The sequence below is a fragment of the Mchenga conophoros genome, linkage group LG19, assembly GCF_057382185.1.
Source record: "Mchenga conophoros isolate Kocher_MC1m ecotype Shallow Benthic linkage group LG19, M_conophoros_male_GT1.1, whole genome shotgun sequence".
NCBI lineage: Eukaryota > Metazoa > Chordata > Actinopteri > Cichliformes > Cichlidae > Mchenga > Mchenga conophoros.
In genome coordinates this window covers 4256443-4278580 of record NC_140544.1, presented here as the reverse complement: position 1 = coordinate 4278580, position 22138 = coordinate 4256443, and the positions used below count along the sequence as shown (strand labels likewise).

The 22138-nt window shown below is 43.5% G+C and overlaps 1 protein-coding gene across 1 annotated transcript in view; it reads left to right on the top strand.

Moving 5' to 3' along the window:
* The window catches only part of npas3 (neuronal PAS domain protein 3), a 396686-nt gene that overhangs the window by 254379 nt on the left and 120169 nt on the right, over positions 1-22138 (top strand). Inside the window, exon 5 of the mRNA XM_085256285.1 lies at positions 18867-18956. Coding sequence (XP_085112411.1) covers positions 18867-18956 — 90 coding nt within the window. The remainder of the gene's footprint in view (positions 1-18866; positions 18957-22138) is intronic.

The following is a 22138-nucleotide window of genomic DNA, read 5'->3' as shown; positions in this document are numbered from 1 at the left end:
AAGGGCTCATCACACAGCCTTGTGGTACACCGGTGTTCATTGTGATGGTAGATGAGCAGCGGTTATCCAGCCGGACATGTTGGGGGCGGTTGGTCAGGAAGTCCAGTAACCATTTGCAGATGAGGGAACTGATACCCAGGTCTGTCAGTTTCCTGATGAGTTGTGAGGGGTGGATTGTATTGAATGCTGAACTGAAGTCTATAAACAGCATTCTGGCGTAGGTGTTGTTGTTGTCCAGGTGTGAGAGGACAGAGTGCATTGCGATGGAGACTGCATCCTCTGTGCTCCTGTTCCGGCGGTATGCGAATTGGTGGGGGTCCAGGGTGGGGGGGAGACAGGATTTGAAGTGTGCTAGGACCAGTCGCTCTAAGCACTTAGTGATGATGGGGGTGAGTGCTACTGGGCGGTAATCATTGAGGCAAGATGGGTTGGAGTTTTTGGGTATCGGGACGATGGAGGTGGATTTGAAGCAGGCCGGTACCACAGCGTGGGCCAAGGACAGATTGAATATGTCTGTGAGCACTCCTGCAAGCTCCCCAGAACACGCTCTGAGAACACGCCCGGGGATGCCATCAGGGCCTGCAGCCTTGTGGACATTGATCCTGCTCAGCACCGCTCCTACATCGGTGGGGGAGAGAGTCATAGGTTGGTGGTCTGGCGTCATGTCTGCTTTGGTTGTGGTTGTGGGGTTCCCTCGCTCAAAACGAGCATAAAAGTTGTTGAGCTCGTTGAGGAAGGAGACATCAGAGGATGCGGGGGAGGGTTTGGTGGTCCTGTAGTCTGTGATGGTCTGGAGTCCTTGCCACATGCGTCGGGGGTTGGAGTTGGAGAAGTGTTCTTCTACCTTCTTTTTGTAATGGTGTTTGGCTTTTTTGATGCCCTTCTTTAGATTAGCCCTGGCTGTACTGTAGGCGTGTGCATCTCCTGACCTAAAGGCAGTGTTGCTGGCCTTCAGGAGGAGACGAACATCCCGGTTCATCCAAGGCTTCTGGTTGGGGTACATGGTGATCCGTTTCTGGGTGGTGACACTGTCTGTGGTTTTGGAGATGTAATCCAGTACAGATGAGGCGTACTGGTCCAGGTCTGTGTGGGTGAACATATTCCAGTCTGTGTTTTTAAATCTGTCCTGGAGCACTGCGTCTGTCCCCTCTGGCCACACTTTAATTGTCCTCACAGCAGGTTTCACACGTTGGATGAGTGGTGAATACCGAGGTGTGAGGAACAGGGAGAGATGGTCCGATTGTCCAATGTGGGGGAGGGGTGTGGCTTTGTAGGCTCCAGCCAGGTTGGAATACACATGGTCTAAAGTCTTGTCTCCTCTGGTGTGGCAGGAGACATGTTGGTGGAATCTGGGGAGGACTGTCTTTAAGTTGGTGTGGTTGAAGTCGCCAGCAACAATAAAAGCAGCCTCGGGGTGTTTATTCTGGTGTTTGTTAATGGCTGCAGAAAGTTCTTTCATGGCCAACCTAGCATTAGCGTCGGGGGGTATATACACGGCAGTGAGTATGATCGAAGTGAATTCTCTGGGGAGATAATAAGGTCTGCATTATCTCTTGCCATCGCCAGTGTGTGAATGTGTGTGTGAATGGGTGAATGACTGAATGTAGTGTAAAGCGCTTTGGGGTCCTATGGACTAGAAAAGCGCTATACAAATGCAGGCCATTTACCATTTACCATTTAATCAAATAATAAATTTTACTACATACAATAAATAAACATCAAAACAAATAACATTTACATTTAAACCCAGATCGTTGTGATTTTTCTCAACCTTGCCATGTGATTTTGATGCCTGAAGATTGTAAAGTAAATAATGGCAGTCTTTTCTCGGTGGACCAACACATCAAATTCACCAGGGAGGATATGAAAAGTGGCAGGTTAGCCTTCTTAGACTGTGAGATTTCCATCAGTAATGGGGGACATCTAAAAACTGACGTGTACCGTAAACCTACGCATACGGATCAGTATTTAAGGTTTGACTCTCATCATCCACTGGAGCACAAACTGGGTGTCATCAGGACGCTACAACACAGAGCGAACACCATCCCCACTGACACAGCAGCCAGGGAGGCAGAAGAACATCACATCAAGAAGGCCCTGAGTAAATGTGGTTATCCCAGCTGGACTTGTCAGGAGTATCGGAGCAGTTGAGACGCATTTTTTCTAAACACAGAGTCTCTGTGGCTTTTAAACCCCAAAACACACTACGCCAAAAATTGGTCCACCCCAAGGATAGGGTCCTCCGACACAAACAGAGTAACATAGTGTACGCTGTTAAGTGCCAGGAGGATTGCCAGGATTTATACATCAGGGAAACCAAACAACCTCTGGCGAAGCAGATGGCACAACACAGAAGAACTACCTCGTCAGGCCAGGACTCTGCAGTCTATTTACACCTACAGGCCAGTGGACACTCTTTCAATGATGAGGATGTACACATCTTGGACAGGGAGGAATGCTGGTTTGAACGCGGAGTCAAGGAGGCCGTTTACATGAAAAGGGAAAAACCATCTCTGAGTCAAGGAGGGTGCCTAAGGGTACATCTTTCGCCATCTTATAATGCTGTGATTGCAGCCATTGAACAACTCTCTGTGAATGGTACTCATGGCCATCGATCAGTAGTCTTTGATCAGTGTGCTTTGGTCAGTGGTTGTTGATCACTGGTCATGAGAATTTGCATAATTAAGATTAAGGAACTGACCTCCCAGCCCATTGTTCCTGTACAGAACATTTGCATAATGACTGAAACCAGCCCACTGAAGGAACAATGGGCTGGTTTCAGTCATTATGCAAATGTACTGTTTATAAGATTGGGGAAACCTGCAGTCAGCTGAGACTGAAGAAGTACGTTGGATGAGTGGCGAAACGTTTCTCCCACAAAATGCTACGTCCAGATGAACAGAATCAACTTTTGGAGAATGGCAGTCGTTCCATCAACTGCGCTGTAATTTGTCATATATATATATATGTAATATATATATATATATATATATATGTAATATATATTAAAAAATTAAAAAAAACACCCAGCACGCCCCTGCGGGCGGTCAATCCTTCAAGCTCGGGTCCTCTACCAGAGGCCTGGGAGCTTGAGGGTCCTGCGCAGTATCTTAGCTGTTCCCAGGACTGCGCTCTTCTGGACAGAGATCTCCGCTGTTGTTCCCGGGATCTGCTGGAGCCACTCGCCTAGCTTGGGAGTCACTGCACCTAGTCCTCCGATTACCACTGGGACCACCGTCACCTTCACCCTCCACATCTTCTCGAGCTCTTCTCTGAGCCCTTGGTATTTCTCAAGCTTCTTGTGTTCCTTCTTTCTGATGTTGCTGTCATTCGGAACCGCTACATCGATCACTACGGCCGTCTTCTCATGTTTGTCTACCACCACTATGTCCGGTTGGTTAGCCACCACCATTTTGTCCGTCTGTATCTGGAAGTCTCACAGGATCTTAGCTCGGTCATTCTCCACCACCCTAGGGGGCATCTCCCATTTTGACCTCGGCACTTCCAGGCCATATTCGGCATTGATGTTCCTGTACACTATGCCGGCCACTTGGTTATGGCGTTCCATGTATGCCCTACCTGCTAGCATCTTACACCCTGCTGTTATGTGCTGGGTTGTCTCAGGGGCATCTTTACACAGCCTGCACCTGGGGTCTTGCCTGGTGTGATAGACCCCAGCCTCTATGGATCTTGTACTCAGAGCTTGTTCTTGTGCTGCCATGATTAGTGCCTCTGTGCTGTCTTTCAGTCCAGCTTTGTCCAGCCACTGGTAGGATTTCTGGATATCAGCCACCTCCTCTATCTGCCGGTGGTACATACCGTGCAGGGGCCTGTCCTTCCATGATGGTTCCTCGCCTTCCTCTACTTTCTTGGGTTTCTGCTGCCTGAGGTATTCACTGAGCACTCGGTCAGTTGGGGCCATCTTCGTGATGTATTCGTGGATGTTCCTTGTCTCATCCTGGACTGTGGTGCTGACACTCACCAGTCCCCGGCCCCCTTCCTTCCACTTAGCGTACAGCCTCAGGGTGCTGGACTTGGGGTGAAACCCTCCATGCATGGTAAGGAGCTTTCTTGTCTTGATGTCAGTGGCTTCTATCTCTTCCTTTGGCCAGCCTATTACCCCAGCAGGGTACCTGATCACGGGCAGGGCGTAGGTGTTGATAGCCCGGATCTTGTTCTTACCATTCAGCTGACTCCTCAGGACTTGCCTGACCCTCTGCAGGTACTTGGTGGTTGCAGCTTTCCTAGCGGCCTCTTCATGGTTCCCATTCGCCTGCAGGATCCCCAGGTACTTATAACTGTCCTCTATGTCTGCAATGTTGCCTTCTGGTAGTTTGATCCCCTTCGTTCTGACTACTTCCCTCTCTTTGTTACCATCCGACTACACTTCTCCAGTCCAAACGACATTCCGATGACATTGCTGTATATCCTGGTGGTGGGGATCAGTGAATCGATGTCTCGTTCACTCTTGGCATACAGCTTGATGTCATCCATGTACAGGAGGTGGCTGACAACTACATATATATATATATATATATATATATATATATCCATAGGTCCGTCATCCTATTCATGGCCCCAACTGACCGAGTGCTCAGTGAATACCTCAGGCAGCAGAAACCCAAGAAAGAGGAGGGAGACGAGGAACCATCATGGAAGGACAGGCCCCTGCACGGTATGTACCACCGGCAGATGGAGGAGGTGGCTGATATCCAGAAATCCTACCAGTGGCTGGACAAAGCTGGACTGAAAGACAGCACAGAGGCACTAATCATGGCAGCACAGGAACAAGCTCTGAGCACAAGATCCATAGAGGCTGGGGTCTATCACACCAGGCAAGACCCCAGGTGCAGGCTGTGTAAAGATGCCCCAGAGACAATCCAGCACATAACAGCAGGGTGCAAAATGCTAGCAGGCAAGGCATACATGGAACGCCATAACCAAGTGGCCGGCATAGTGTACAGAAACATCTGTGCCGAGTATAACCTGGAAGTCCCGAGGTCAAAATGGGAGATGCCCCCAAGGGTGGTGGAGAATGACCGAGCTAAGATCCTGTGGGACTTCCAGATACAGACGGACAAAATGGTGGTGGCTAACCAACCGGACATAGTGGTGGTAGACAAACAGAAGAAGACGGCCGTAGTGATCGATGTAGCGGTTCCGAATGACAGCAATATCAGGAAGAAGGAACACGAGAAGCTTGAGAAATACCAAGGGCTCAGAGAAGAGCTCGAGAGGATGTGGAGGGTGAAGGTAACGGTGGTCCCCGTGGTAATCGGAGCACTAGGTGCGGTGACTCCCAAGCTAGGCGAGTGGCTCCAGCAGATCCCGGGAACAACATCGGAGATCTCTGTCCAGAAGAGCGCAGTCCTGGGAACAGCTAAGATACTGCGCAGGATCCTCAAGCTCCCAGGCCTCTGGTAGAGGACCCGAGCTTGAAGGATAAACTGCCCGCAGGGGCGTGCTGGGTGTTTTTTTTTATATATATACTGGACATAGTTGTACAAACCTGTTTGCATATTTTTCAGTCATGTGTCACAGTTACCTGAATAAAGACATACCACTGTATTTTTGTTGTTGTTGCATAAATACATGGATCTCATTTTTCATGCATTAACTTTTGCTCTCTTTGTTACGTACTGATCTCTCTCTCTTTCCAGTATTGACATGTGTTGACCTTTCTGAACCGTTGTCATCCCTCACCTCTTCCGTCCATCTCTTTAACTCCTCAGTTCTCAAGCCAAAGCTTCCCCTTTACTTTTCCTGTTGCTTTCATATACTGACATGGTGACCTTTGTGATAATTCCTCCTCCCATTTCCTGAACTTCTTTATCTCCTTACCTCACTTCTATATCCATGCCTGCTTTTTGTGTTTCTGTTTCTCTTTCCCTTTCTCTTACCTATGTCTTCTCCTTCTGTTTGCATCCCACCGACAGCTTTTTCTCTCCGTAGCCCATTCTATCTCTCTATAGGCTTGCATCCTAAGTGCTCTGCCTTTAGCCTCCCCCCCTCCTCCGTCACCTCTTTCTGCTCCTCCTGGGTATTGATTGGTTCATTTGATAGTTCTATCACCAATCGGTGTGAAGTTGACCTTTTGGACTTGGCAATGATAGCAAGATGTTGTGTGTTCATCAGTTTGAGTGTGCTGCCCTTATAAGTGTATGCATTTGAGTGTGTGTTGACCTTTGCAGGCAGAATGTCAGCCTGGCTCTTGATGCTGCTTGTCAGTACATTAGTTGGACAGGAAGCAGTTCAGCTCTCTAACAGGAAGTTCAAACCCGCCAATCTTAGGCCTAAAGTTTACAAGTCTCAGATCTGATATATAGTCATAATATTTAGGCACTGTATTTTTTTTTCCATTTAATTGAAAGGACCACAGGATTTTTTTTTTCTTTATGGTAAAATCAATTCATAAGTGGTCTTGGCACACTGCATATGGCATATACAAACTGTCAAACGACAAGGGGACAACATCTTTATGAATCAAACTTGCCACAATTTAGTAGAATAAGTACTGCTGTAATGCAATTTTATGGCATTGATTATTCTAGATTAAGTCTCCCTGATCGATGTGTTCATCTTCAATTCATTTATTATGTTGAGTCCACAATTAATGCAAAAGGGAGGGACCACCAATCATTTTTTTAACCACTAAGAAAAGCACACATCCCCGAATTAGCGAGGAACCTGAATGAACTTTCTATAAATTGTGCCAAACAGAAATGAGCAGAAGATCTTTTTTTTATATAACACATTATTGTCAGTTGGCAAATGTTCAGTTGACCAGGCTGCTTTAAAAAAGGCAGTCGATAAAAATGAAACCAGACAAATATTTTGTTTACAGGCACTGGGAGAGGGAGGTTTTTATTATCACCATACAGCTGAGTGTCTGCTGCTCCAGTTGTTCCAGTTGCTGTTAATGAGAGAACTGGGAGTGAACTGGAATAAAACGAGGGAACTGCTCCTTTAAAACCCAGAGGTGTCAGACTGTAAAAAAAGCCATATGCTAAACGCAAAGCATGCAGACACACTCTTGTAAACATTAACTTATATTTTGAATTCTTCTAATGTGGACACAGTCAAGCTGTTACCTCACAAAGACAAAACTTTGAGAGGAAGAGACTGATGAAATACATTTAGGAAGTTCCTTGCATTGCAAAACTCATTCTAACTGGTTTCTCTGGTTATAAAGAAACAGTCCTGTATTACCCTTCCCTGCAATTAATAACACATCTGTCAATGTCCTTCTCTTCCATTAATCTTCCCCTGTTATTCATTCCTTGTGGTGATTCTGTTTCTGTTTGACTAGTCTTTATTCTTCTGTTTGTCATGAATGGCACTTCTTCTGCCAACTGGTTTGCATCTTTTTCTCATTTTTCTTCTTTTTCTCCAGTTTGTGTTTTTTCCTACAGAATGTACTACTTTTCTTCCACATTTCTCTCTTTGTACATTACTCTCCTTCACTTTTTCTTTTCTTTTTTTGCTCTGCAACCAAAAGCATGTTGACACAAAAGTATTTCTTTTTCTAGCTTAAGCTCCATGGTACAAAGTAAAGAACAGCTTAATGTTGCAACACACAATGATTTTAAAACCAGCCACTCACTTCAAACTATGTAGTAAGTCTTAAAAAACATAGTGTCTAACCAAATGCTTACTTTGGATAGAAATACCTTGGCCTCCAGTAACACTGTGAGAAATCTTGAAATCTTTTTGTCCAGGAAATGCCCTGCACTGAGCATATTCAACAAATATGTAGGACTGCTTTCCTGCATTTATGCAATATCTCTAAAATTAGAAACATCCTCTCTCAGAGTGATGCTAAAGAAGTAGTTCATGCATTTATGAACTGATTGTACGTTTGTTATTATTATCAAGTTAATAATAATGAACAATGAAAAGCCTTCAGTTCATCCAAAATGCTGCCGCGAGAGTACTGACAGGGACCTTACAGTCAGCATCAGTATATATAACCAATACTCCATGCACTCTAGTGGTGACAGCAATAATGACAAAACGATGGCGGAAGTTAGGTGACTTACTTATAGAGCCACAAAGTGAGCATATGGTTGGACTTGGTTGATAGGTAAACAAAACATTTCAAGTTCTTATAGATGTAAAAGAGATAAAGTATTATTCATAGTTGGGAGTGCAATAATGTGATTGCTGGGCATAGAGCTCTGCCCTCAACCCCATCCAACACATTTGGGAATAACCACAACAAAAATTGTGATCCAGACCTCATCACCCTGAATGGGAGCAAATTCCCACAGCCAGGTTTAACATCTGCTGGAAAAGACAGACGATTGGAGGCATGGATTCAAAACCGTGTGTCAAAGTATCACACTAGTCAATAGGTATAATGTTCAGTCCTCAATACTTTAGCTCTGCCTCTTTAATCAGCCTTGTTATTACTTTTTAATTTTCACTTTTGCTTTTTCTGTGTGTTGTCAATATGTTTGTCTTTTATCCACGTTTGATTGTCTTTTTTCTCTCTGTCTTTAATCACCTGCCCTCCATTTTCCTCTTTCTCTTTGTTTCTTGATTTCTTTATTTGTCATTCCTATACATCACCCTTTCCCTCCATTTCTCTGTCTTATCCTACAATTTATTCGCCCTCCTTCTCTCTCTCTCTCTCTCTCTCTCTCTCTCTCTCTCTCTCTCACACTCACACACACACACACACACACACACACACAGTCTTTCCATTTGTCATTAAGAGGCAGAGAGCTAGACAGTAACATTTAAACCGCTGTTCTGAATGGTTAAAAGATGGCCTCATCTGTTGTGTGGTGCGCGCGTGTGTGTGAAGGCGATCGATGCAGTAATCTGCAGGAGGTGGAAAGCAGAGGGAGCGAGCCATTCAGCAGTGCTCACTAATCAATTGCAATTCTTTCTTTTACTGTCTGAACACCCAGATTAGGACATTTGTGGGTGTGGGTGTTTGTGCATGTGTCTGTGTGTGTGTTTGTGCATCAAGTGGTATTCTTTTTTTAACATCTGTGGCCTAACATTTGGGTGTTTCTATCTGCAGTTCTATCAATTTCTGTACACGTGTCTTCAAGCATTTGACTTAGGTTTGCAGGAAGGTGATTAGACGATGTAAATCAGCCCAAATTCACCATTTGGGTAGCAGGAAATGTTAGTACAAACTATCAGACTTGGTCATAAGAGAATCATGGTGCAATTTGTGGACAGTGTTTCCAAATAGTGATGACATGAGATCATGCACATCCAGTAATGAATGATATGGAGCTTCTGGTGGACCGAAAAGGCCCGCAGCAAAATTCAGACTGTCAGAAATTTAAGGACAGACTCACACTGTGTGACAGCTGCTATGATGCAAATCTATGAACCAACCAATCAGCATACACTGAGTGACATTACATCTGAAGTTTGGGAGGGGAAACGCACATAAAATGAAATGATGGAACCTTGTGAATCCTCATTTTGAATACAAAAGAACAGCACAGATGGCTGATATAAGCGGATAATGTTCATCTGTTGTTATACACTGTTGTGTTCACGGCACAGTCTGACACCTTCAAATTGATACTGTATAGTCTGTCACAGTGTGAGACTGATTTTATTAGACCCACCTTACATAGCAAGACATGGATGGGGCACCTTGAAGGTGCATTAAACTGTTGAACAAACAAGTTGGCATTATCTTCAGTCTTTGCTCTTAGAATCACAATCTGGACGTCCAACTTCCTTCTTTATTATTATGTACTTAATATGGCATTTACTTTAAAATGAGAATATTTTGTGCTTGCATTTCGTACTTTAGACAAACAAAGCTGTTTCATTATGCTACTGTGATTTTTTTTTAAATGTTACATACACAGATCAAGGATAACATTTTGACCACATGTCTAATATTGTGTTGGTCTCCCTTCTGCTGCCAAAACAGCCCTGACCTTTCAAGGCATGGATTCCACTAGACCCCTGAAGGTGCGCTGTTTTATCTGGCACCAAGATGTTGGCAACAGATACTTTAAGTCCTGTACATTGCGAGGTGAGGCCTTCATGGATTGGACCAGGATGTCCCACAGTTGCCCTATTGAATTGAAATCTGGGAATTTGGACACCAAGTCAACACCTCAAACTTATTGTTGTGCTCCTCAAACCATTTCATTTCACTTTATGGCCTGATTAGTAGATAAGTATGAAATCACAGCCATCAGGGAATACTGCTTCCATGAAAGAAGGGACATGGTCTGCAAAGATCCTTAGATAAGTGGTACATGTCAAAGTAAGATCCACATGGATGGCAGGACCCAAGGTTTCCCTGCAGAACATTGCCCAAACCATCAAGCTGACCCTCCAGCTTGCCTTCTTCCTATAGTGCATCCTGGTGCCAGGTATTTGCCAAGTAGGTGATGAATATGCACCTGGCTATCAAAACTATTTAAAAGAAAATATGATTCATCAGACCAGGCCACCTTCTTCCATTGCTCTGTGGTCCGGTTCTGCCCATTGTTGGGCACGGGATAATAATGGTCTGCGGTTATGCAGCCCCATACGCAACAAACTGTGATGCTCTGTGTATTCTCACACCTTTCTATCAGAATCAGCATGAACATTTCGTGCCTATGTCTGTTTTTATTGGACCACATGGGCCAGCCTTTGTACCCCACGTGCAGTTTTGAAGATGCTCTGACCCAGTCGCCATGATGAAGAGACAATCAATGTTATTCACTTCACCTGTCAGTGATCGCAATGTTATTATCCATGTTATCATTGGTGTATATAGGTTTTGCAATCTGGACGACTATAGTCACATGCTTACTTCCATCTTCATGCTACACAGAACAGCAGCAGAATAATCCTGCAGAGAACAGAGCAAACATCGGAACACAGCAGATATGACACCTGATAAGTTAGAACTTGCATCAAAGTAGGCATATGGGTGGGTCGCATTGGATCTTGCAGTGGTTCAGTGATGTTGGGAGGCTTTTTTAGGATTTTGCACTAGATACATCTTGATAAATCTTTAAATCGCAAGTATTTAATTTAAACTCCTTCAGCTGCATATTAAAATGAGCACTTCTTATGATCGTTTTGTTCAGGAGCTTTAGTTTCACTTCAGAGCAGTCTGTGATTCTCAGACAGTTATATTCTGGTTAATAGAACAAAGCATTTCATTATGACTGAGAGACAGGAAGTGAACACACACACACAGCATCAATACAATCCATCCACACACGGAGCAAAATAAATAAATATACAATCAAAATTGCAATTACCTGCAGAATTTGTGAAGGGTAAACAAATCTGTGAACACCTCACCCCCCTACTCACTTGCTCCGTTGCTCTCTTGCTGCGCACACACACAGACTCAGAGAGCAGAGTTAGTGTTCTAGTTAGCATGCTGAAATGAATACAGTTAGATCCAAAGCAATTTCCTTTTATTTATCTTAGCAGCCCTGCATAAATAAAGGCAAGGGCATCCAGGCAATTAGCATAATTACTATGAGGCGGTCAGACCCTCTGTGATTTCATAAAGAGACACACACACGGACTGCTGCCACAGGGCGTGTGTTTGTATATGTGTGCATGTGTGTGTGAGGGAGAGAGAGGAGAAGAGATAGAGACAATGACTCTGTGTATGTGTGCCTTAGTGCGTGACTTCTGCCGTAATGTCCATTTAGTTCCACCTTGTGTGTTCGTACTTGTGTTTTCTACATGTTTGGATGTGTTGTTACTTTATTTTGTGCAGAGGTGCGCGCGCGCGTGTGTGTGTGTGTGTGTGTGTGTGTGTGTGTGTGTGTGTGCTTAAGACTCATCCTTGGTCTTTCTGCACTGCGCATGCATGTAAATATAAAGTCCTGGATGCATATCCACACACACACACAGACACACACACACACAACTATGAAAAATAAAATATTAACAAGCTAGAGCCCAAACATACCCATATGCACAGTCATATAGACCAACCAGACAGTGCACACACGGTCTACGGTCCCACTGTGTCTGCATGTGTTATTAATATGCAAATACAAGTGGAAAACAGCAAAGGCCAGGAAAAACAATATCGCTGCAAACAGGCTGAGGTCAGCTGATACTGCATCTAATGGCTGCGTCGCTCATCCTGGTTACACTGTTGTTTCATTGTCTTTGTCTGGTTCAGTGTCTTTGGATTAGTCTTGTTTTTTTTTTTTTTTTTTTTTTTTTTTTTTTTTTTTTTAAATGACATCAGAAACAGCAGTATGCGACATTACGTGATGGCAGAGCTTCAGTTCATCCTTTGTCATTTTTTTTTTTTTTTTTTTTTTTTTTTTAATAAATAGGACAGGGGGAATGAATGAGAGAGAGAGGGGGAGAGAAAGAAAGAAAACCCAAGGGGAGAAGAGACGGTGAGAAGGGGGGGGAAGAGAGACAAAAAAAAAAAACTCCTGGGTCACCTGTATGGAGAAAAAACAAACAAACAAACAAACAAACAAACAAACAAACAAACAGAGGAGACAGCAAACAACAAAGAGCAACATAATAATAGAGAAAACAAAGCACCATCACAATAAACTAGCTAGTCATAGATATCAGTATTTACTAAGTAATAAACGATATTGTGCAGCACGCAAGATAGACAGCGCACAGTGTGCTTTGAGGCAGCAGCCAAGAAAGCTTTAGTCCGCGTCTGTGAATACCCATGTGTGCATACCTGTGTGGATCAGCATGCTTGCATTCCAAAGGTTTCTCCATGTAATGATCTGCTAGGGAGTGTGGGGGGGCCACAGCCCCGTCCTCCAGGGTGTGAAGCGGGTATGGAGGAGATCAAAACTCCAGACATCCAGAGGCCCCCAGAACACAAGAGACCAAGGAAGACCAACAGAGGGGCAGCCGCGCCACTGTCCCAGAAAGAGCTGAGGAGAGTCCCAGATGAGGGCTCACTCAGCAGCCGCGGAGCAGAAGCCAGGGGGGGTTGCAGTGACGCGCCCGTGAGCTCCGCCGGCCCCCAGCTGCGCCTGAGTGACCGAGCCCTAGGCCGAGAGGCCGGGGGCACCCCACCTCCAAAGGGGCCCGAGCGAGCCCCAGGCCCCAGGCCCCGACAAGCGGCCGCCAAGGAGTGAGCCGGTGTGTACCCGGACGCCCACCCCCAGACACAAAGAACCACCAACACACCGACACCTGAGGGAGTCCGCCACCGGCAGGGGAAGTGGTGGTGGGTGGAGATAGGCCTCCAAACCTTGGAGGGCCTGAGGTGTCCCCAGAGAGGTGGCGTCTGATACCCAACCTGACATATAGACACAGACATACAGGCACACACAGACACAAACATCCATTCCCACCCTCATGCTCTCATATGCACTCACTCCACACTCAACCAACGTGGAGACAGACATAAAGAGACGCTGTACACACAATCACACTCCCCAAGCGTACTCTACAAACCGGGTCTAGGTACCCTTGCCCCTGGAGGGGGGAATTGCACCCAGACCCAGGTGGTGTTACCCTTTTCCCTGCGGTGGGGAGAGGCAGACCACCCCGACTCCGCAGCAGCAGGGAGGCCCCACACCCCAGACCGCAGTCGGACGGCCAACTCCTCCTACTAGCCCCCCCGCTCCAGCAGGCCGCAGAGAATGGGGGTGGGAGAAGACTCCAAACCTCCCTCCACCCGCTCATTGTAGTCTTGTTTGTAGAGCTCAAATCTGTCTGATGAAGCCTGAATTTGGCTTAGAGTGTGGGTGTGGATCTCATCAAGTTTTGGATAGGACATCCTGGCAGTGTAGTGGTTCGCACTGTTGTCTTTTTGCAAGATCATTTTGGGTTTGGTTTCACGGGCTGGCTGCACCCTCCTCATGCAGACATTACACGTTCTGTGTGGACTTGCTCCACAGTCTGAATGCAGTTGTGTTAGGTTAACTGCTGTGATTGTGAGTGTGAATGGTTGTCATGCCCTACAGGCTCCAGTCCAGTCTTATTGCTGCTTAAGCTACAGATGAGGTTTAGGGTTAAATGTGAGATTGTTATTATGTTCTTACAGGCTTATTTATATTCTTTTTCATTTTGATATCCATTTAGGTTTGTAGTCCAATCACACTCTGCCAGGAAAAACCACAAGCTCACAGCAGAAAAATAAAATTTGGTTTGTGCTCTGGTTGGATTCAGAGCTCTAATAATCAGAGGCCTGCTTAACCTCTGGGAGGCAACCGGGGACTTAACAAAGCAGTCAGCAAGGTTATGTTTGTTTACAGCACATCTATATCTGTCTGTGTGAGTGTTTACATCAGTTCATATCAGCATAATTTACACACACACCCACCCACACACACACACACACACACACGTGCCTCCACCTTTCAACTCGCTTTTCCAATTCTAATTAATCCGTTTTAATCCCTCTGAAATGGGCAGATTTGCGTTCCTTCACCTGGAGCTGCTTGTTGCTAAACCTGGACCTCAATCAGACAAGATGATAAAACTGTAAAAAGAAAAACACAGGTTGTGATTATCTCCACATCTCAGCCTTTTCCCCCTGTTGGCTTGTGTTTGTATAAAGGGGCAAAAAGACAGAGGCGTACCAGCTGTGTCACAATTTTCCAAGAAACCTCAGCAGCTTTCGCTGAAGAAAATGGGGACTAACTATCAACCGATTATGGCTTTACTTAGGTTTATTAGACCCCTTTAGCTTTTCAGGAACTATTTAAGCATTTATATTATAATATAGTAACTATTCAGTGGCTCTCAACAAGACTTCTGTTAACAAAATTGAGCAAAGTAGATGTATCATAGGTTCTAATAGTTACTTCTCACACATATTGTGCATTATGGTTCATCTAAGGCTGTGAATTTAATGGTTGTTACATAGTTTTGAACATTACAAAGAAAGTTTTTCTAGAGCAAGGGTGTCAGACACTAGGCCTGAGGGTCAGAATCCGCTTGGCAAAGACTTCGATGGCTGTGGAATATACGAAGGAGAGAAAAAATGGGAACTTTTAACATAATTTGCAAGTTTAATAGTGCTTCCTGCTGATAAAGATCTGCCCCATGGGCATTTATACCACACCACAGTAATTGAGTAATTGATAAACAATCAAATGACAGGAAAGTTTGTGTTTTCACACTATTGATTATAGAAATTTTAAGGTTTTTTGTTTTGTTTTTCTTATTTTTTTTGCAATAGGTCCACAGTAAAAATTAAATGAAAGAAAGAAATTGTCACAATCTGAAAGCAGGGACTCAAGCGCAGAACAGGTTGACGTCTCAGAGCACCGTTTATTTACACACTAGTGCGATAATATATACAGTGACGGAGAAAAATCCAGGGTTCCAAGGGATTAGGAGAAGGCTCTCTCTCTCACGCTCGCTCACGTCCTCACATCCAACTCACACACATTCGTACAGCTGGAAGGTCACAGGTCCGGGAAGGTAAACTGGAACAAGAAAGGGAAAAATCACTCACAAGTCACGAAGGTAGGGCGTAAAGGTACAAGACCACGGGAGCTGGGAAGAGAGACTAACGTTAGTAGCACAATCATCCAGCGATGACAAGATCTGTGGCCCAGCCTCAAATAGTAGTCGGGAAATCAGCTGATCGCCAACAGGTGTGTGAGCCAAGGGCGGGAGCCAGCAGTGAGCTCCGCCCAGGCAGAGAGGTAGGGGAGAGAGAGAGAGAGAAAGCAAAAACACAAGTGTAGCCTTGTGAGGGCAGGCACGGGGACCATGACCATTTATTCATTCTTGCCGGTATATGTGTTTGTCCAAGAAACTGTTACATAATGGTAACAAGGCCAAACCCTTAGCCATGTGAATGGAAAGAGCTTTATTCCAATAACGGCCTGATTATTAAAACTTCATGTATAGAATTATCAGTAAAATCTGATTATGCAAATCTCCAGCTTCTTAAACCTATTCTTGGACTGTTCTCTGATGTCTGCCATCGCACATTTGAAACTATTGAAAAGCTCAACTATGAGCTTATATCGTTCCAGTCACCGGACTGGCTCGGATATAATGTCGAGGGGCTTTTAGGGAAAGAAGGAACGACCAACATCTGTGGCATTACAGTGTTGGAGATTGTCTGAGTTCCATTTCTTTGTAGTAGTGTCTCTGCAAAACGAAGTCTCAGTCATCTTTGTTCTAGTGCACATTTATCAAAGGCATGTCTTCTGTAAATTGTTTCCACTTTTTATCCCATCAAATGAGGAAGAACAAAATCAGCATATGCAAAGCTCACAGGCTCTCATAACCCCAGCTGGTTTGATTTAAACAAAGTGACTAATGCTGTTTTCACACTAGCTATGCAGAGGCAACTGACTACTAGTAATGTCAATGGAAAATGGTGCTACAAAGCTACAAACTGATGCCTGGCACGTGCCAGTGCTTGATGGTTGTGATGTGCAATGAATCAGAGTTGTGCTTGATGTGCTGAAGCATCAGCCAGTCATATAGAGATAAACCATATCTTGGGATTTATCTGTCCATTTGAAGACAAGCCCAGAGATGATACTGGCAAGTCCAAGAGCAGCACTTCAGTGGTGACCCGATGGTCCGTTTTACAATTTAGTCACTTGTAGTGTGAATGCATTTTATATTTTTCTGTTTTCTATGCAAAGCACAAAAACAGGTTCCAGTCATATTTTCATAAACTGTGTGTTATTGGGACCAGATTAATATATCTAACCAATATTGTATTGAGCTAGCTGTTACGTTTAAATGTCTTCTAAGGATAATGAACTTATTAGAGGATAAAGACATTTAAAGTGAAAGGCATCAAAACAGAGAACAACCATCTGGATCGTAACACACACACACAGATAGAGAAACACAGCAAACATGTGCCCAACTGCACATATACACACAAAAGCTTGCGCACACCTACTTAGAAAGAGTCAGGATGTGTGTTAATGAGGAACCCAGCATGGATGGACATTGATGCGGCTCACTGATGATTAACATCTCATTAACATCTCATTAGCTGAGAGGGCAGACTAAACGGACACAGGCGGTGGGGGTGCAGCGACAACACATACCCATACACCTCCATGTAAGCATTAGAATAATTAGCCAGGCATAAAAGGTTAAAGGCCATCTCCAAATAGCACTTTATATCTGACAAAGAGAAAGAAGAAAATTAAATACCCAACAGTCACACCGAAGGTGCTACTTAGCTGCTACACAGATGACATTTGAACTGTCAAAATCCAGAAAGTCTCTTTTTTCTTTGTCTCACTTTTCTGATTAATGTAAAAGCCTCAAAGTATCAAAGCATCCAAAAGGGGAGTCATTCTGGTAGCTGTTTGATAGTTTAATGTATTTCTATGTTAAATCATTTTATTGGATCAATAGCTTTGATCCATGATCAATAATGTGACCAATAACGGATGAAAGAAAAAAAAAACACATTGTCTTGGACTGTACCTAATAGTTGAGTCAGTTATCTTCAATCCCTTTAAATGGTTCAGACTGCTTGCACTTCTTTCTCTCCCAAAGTAATACACACCGTGCAGTATGCACTTAGTGTCAAGATATAACACGCACACACACTAGCATGCACACATGCATGTGCACACAGGAGGAAACCGTGTATTACCAATAACAGTAGGACGCTACATGTAATTAACCTGGCTGACCTCTGGAGTATCATTGCCTTTGTGTGTGTCTGTGTGTGCTTGGATCCAGTGTATTGTGTTCAAGGAGTCGAGTGTTCTGCCATGATCTTCCCATAACAGCAGCATTGGACACACTCAGACGTGCATTTGCTTGAGTGTGTGTGTGTGCGTTTGTGTAAATGTGCATGTGTGTGTCATCTTTGCATGTGTGATTTGCTGCTGAAGTCGAGTGTGGCACCATGATCGTCACGGAAATACACCATTAGACACACTTGGATGTCTTTGTGGAGGTGTGTGTGTGTGTGTGTGTGTGTGTGTAGAGGGACTTACTTTTCCATGTATTTTTTAAAAAAATCCTCTTGTCAGCTAAATCTTGAGATTTGTTTTTAATGAAGGAACTGAAAGCAAATGTTTAAAACAACCTACGAATAATGAAAAGATGTCGATGTCACAGTGACATCTGGAAAATTTGTCAGATTTCTGTTTTCATTGCTGTCACATTGTCAACAGGAGGAAATATGAGTTACTTTATTTTCCATCTGCTGTGTTATGTTGGACTGTTTCCTCCTGCTCTGTGATGTCCTCATGAACACAGCCCCACCATCCATTGTTTAACAGCAGCAGAGGTAGGGAATTTGTATCTTTTTAGGCAAGAACAAAGTGACAGTGGGGGCGGGGGGTTAGTTGGTAAGAAAGTGACAGAGACAACACAAAGAAGGAGATGGACAAGAAAAAAAGAAATCACAATCAAGACTATTGTGGCTGTAGCTGCTACATTTTAATGGGCTTTTATTGACTTGTTGGGTCGGTAGCTGCTTTTGAAGCAAGGCCATTCTGCTGAACTAAAACTCAACTAAAAGCTAGTGTGGAAAAACACTGTAGCTGTTAACTAAAAACAATAGAAAAAGAGAAACTCACTAAAGTAATATCGTGAACATGCAAAATTAGGTTAAAAAATGTTTTATGCATATGCAGTTAATTCCTAAAGTAAGGATAGAAGGAAAGAAGTAAAGTAAATCGACATTCTTTTTACTGGTGGGGCTGCAAAACAATTTCTGACTGTGTAGAAGTCTGTGAGAGAATGACCCTCATTTCCCTTCCTCTATGAACACAGAAAACCTTTTTCTGATGAGTTTATTGTCTTAATCAGCAGTTTCAAGTTTTATGGAAATCAACACAATTTTCATCTTTTTATTTAAAAAAAACAACCAATGGATGAACTCGTATGCCATCTTTTATTTACACTCTGTACCCAAGAAAGTTTTTTTGAGAAGTCTATTTAACGTCCACCTCTCTTTTTCTCTGTTTCAGTCTCTGGATGGGTTTGTATTTGCACTAAACAAAGAGGGGCGCTTCCTCTACATCTCTGAGACGGTTTCCATCTACCTGGGATTGTCACAGGTAAGTCGCACACCTGTGTGCCTGTTTTGTCACTGCTATGTCAAGAAAAAACATTAAGCATCTCAAAGCTCAGTCCTGTTCTTTTCGATCCTTTGTCTCTCTCTCTCTGTCTCTCCATCTTTATCTCTGATTGTCTCTTGGTGTTTATTTAGTCCGTCTCTTGTTCTATCATTCTTCCTTCTCTCGTCTATCGTCACCAAAGACAATTCCCAACAAATTAAGGCTCATTTAAAATCTCATCAGCTCGTCGGACGGTTGTTGATTTGTGCAGCGAGCGACAATGCATATTTTATTGCCGTGTATGTGTGTGTATGTGTTGGGATGGGGGTGGGGGCACGTCATTGTACTTTGTCAGCTTGGTGACGAGCTCTGTGTCTCAATTGGCTCACTTTCCCCCAGTTCCTGTTAATAGAGACAGGCGTCCATCCTGAAGGTCGACACATCGACCTTGGAGGCACTAATAAGTCTGTATTGACAAGCCGTGTGTGTGTGTGTGCGTGTGTGTGTTGCTGAATTAAATAGGATTCAAACTGTCATATCAGCCTGTTTACATTGTAGCTTCTGTCAGCTTGTGTACGAAATGCCAATATTTGTTCATGAAAACAGGAAATACAGAGTAAAAAAAGGAAAAAAAGCATCATTAGACATGTTTGTCTGCTTTTGCTGACTTAATTTTAATAAGAGGAAACAAATTTGTTTCATTAACCTACAGTGTTTGCTTTGAAATGTAGCCATCAGCTGTCAAACACAACTGGTTTTGTGATCTGTATTGTCATCTTTAAGGCCAAATCATTTTTCTAAGCTTTCTCTTTACAAAAAAAAAAGATGTTATTAATGAGCTGAGTTCCACATTTGGTGATTCCCACAGTGCCTGAATGCACCACTGCACAAAGGTCTCAGCAGCGTGCCAAACGCCATCTACTGCACAACAGGTAGAAATCAGGAAAAGCACCCTTTTCAATTCACTCTCAAAGACTTGTAAAAGGGGACATAGATCAAAGAGCCAATCGTCAACAAGGAGCTACATTCGGTTGGTTTTATAGGAAGTACCTTCCAGGCCCCCATGCAAACAGAGAGGACATATTTGTTGAAACCGCACTGAGGGACATGTGTGTGTGAAAACTGGCCACTAGTTAGCTGTTTGGTGTAAAAAGTCTATCACTTTGACAACAGAATCTGTGTTTCTTGTGCATGTTGTTTTTCCACCACAATCTTTTTGTGAGCTTAGCCTAATCTTTGTTACTTGGTCCCTAAACTTTGTGTTGACACAGTGACACAAATAGTATTTTCTTCCTTGGCTTGGCTTCAGAAGTACAGAGGGACACCTAAGGCACAGGCAGGAAAATGACACGTATTCCAACACCTGATTGCATACGACTGTAGCAGGCAGTAACAATCAATTTGGAAGGTCAGCAACCGATGTTTACTTGTTTACATGATGGATTGTAAGGCGAGGCGCTCGTACAGTCCTTCAGAGAACAACTGACAATGATTGTGTCCTTGTGTCTGTGCAGCATGAATATTAAAAAGACTCTTGAGAGATTTGTGAAACTCTCAAACATACAAGAAGAATTTTCAGAATGTTAGCCAAACCTTACTTATAGCACTAGCAGATCAGAAAGTGTTCGTACAAATCATGCATGTAACAGTTGGTGGAAAGCACTGATGTGTGATATTCTGCTAATATAAGGATTAGATCGGGAAATGTCATAACTATATATAGACATGACATCTATTGCTGTGCTGTGATTCATTGTTTTCCTTATTTTTTATTCTATAACTCCTTAACAAGTCATGGGACTAAAAAGCTGAAATTAACCCAAATACCCCTCAGTCCTTCAGTATATATTAACTATTCTTTGGATTTCTTTATATTCATCCATTCTTTTCAACTTATATTTATCAGGGTTGCAGGGGTGATGGAGCCTACTCCAGTCAGGTATCCCAGCCAGAAGCAGGGTTCACAACAGACATGTCACCAGATGGTGGCAAAGCTAAGACAAAGAGTCAGACAAGCATTCAAACTCACATTCACAGCTATGAGAAATTAGCATTCAACCTAACCCCACCAACTAATCCAGTCTAAGTTAGCTAGGCTGGGTCTTTTCTAGTTTACTCTAGGCATTTGAAATTGTCATTTATTCAATTAAATTGAATATTATTTTTATTTTTAAAGCGCCAAATCTCAACAACATTTTTCTCAATGTGCTTTATACTTTTAGGCAGTGTTTCCCAACCAAATGATTAGGTGTGCCGTGAAAGATTAACTGGTTCCACCTGATTAGTACTCTAAGCGATAGGTGTGAGTAACGGCCAGAACAATTACATTCTCTTCCACTAGAGGGCAGTACAACTACCTGCTCTAATTAAATGGGTTGCCAACTACCTGTAAAACAGAAAAGGACGAAGAAGAAATTACATAATAGTGATGTTGTGAGACGACACAGCGCATAATAGCAATAGATAAATATTGCAAAAGAAAAAGTCTTTGTCGATCTGTCCTGGATCCTGGAGAAAATTCCAACCCAGATGAAGGCCCTAGCATGAGTAGTGATCAGAAGAAAGCGAATAAGGTATACTGGGGACACACCGAGCCATTTCTGCTATATATGTGCCATGGCTCCAAAAGGTTGGGAAACACTCCTGTAAGGTACAGTAAAGCCCATACAATAACAGAGAGAAAACCCCAGCAATCAGATGACCCCCAGGGGGTTGGCAAAAGTATAAAGGGAAAAACTCCCTTTTAACAGGAAAGAAACATCCGGCAGAACCATTGTTCAATGCATAAAAAAGAAAAAGATCTATGGTTTGTCCAGTCATTGTAATCTTCAACGTTGTATCAACCTTTACCCCGAGTGTGTGCGACTGGAGCAAATCACACACCAATAACTTTGTGTCTCCTGTCCTGTGATGCTAGGTTTAAGTCTTGGATTTGAGCATGTGTATTATTTCTCTATTCCCAGTTGCACTGAAAACTATGTTACAGAGTAACCTCTGTACAGTCTGAGGTTACTAATGGAGCTCAGGATGTTTGATAATGAATCCGAGTTGCCTCTTTGACTGGAGGTCTTCGTGTATAATGTTCTGACAGTCACGTTCCAATATCTGTAAATTGAGCTGAGCATTGTTTTGTTGAAAGAAACTCATATTTACCATCTGTGATGTAGCTCTCCCTTTCTCTC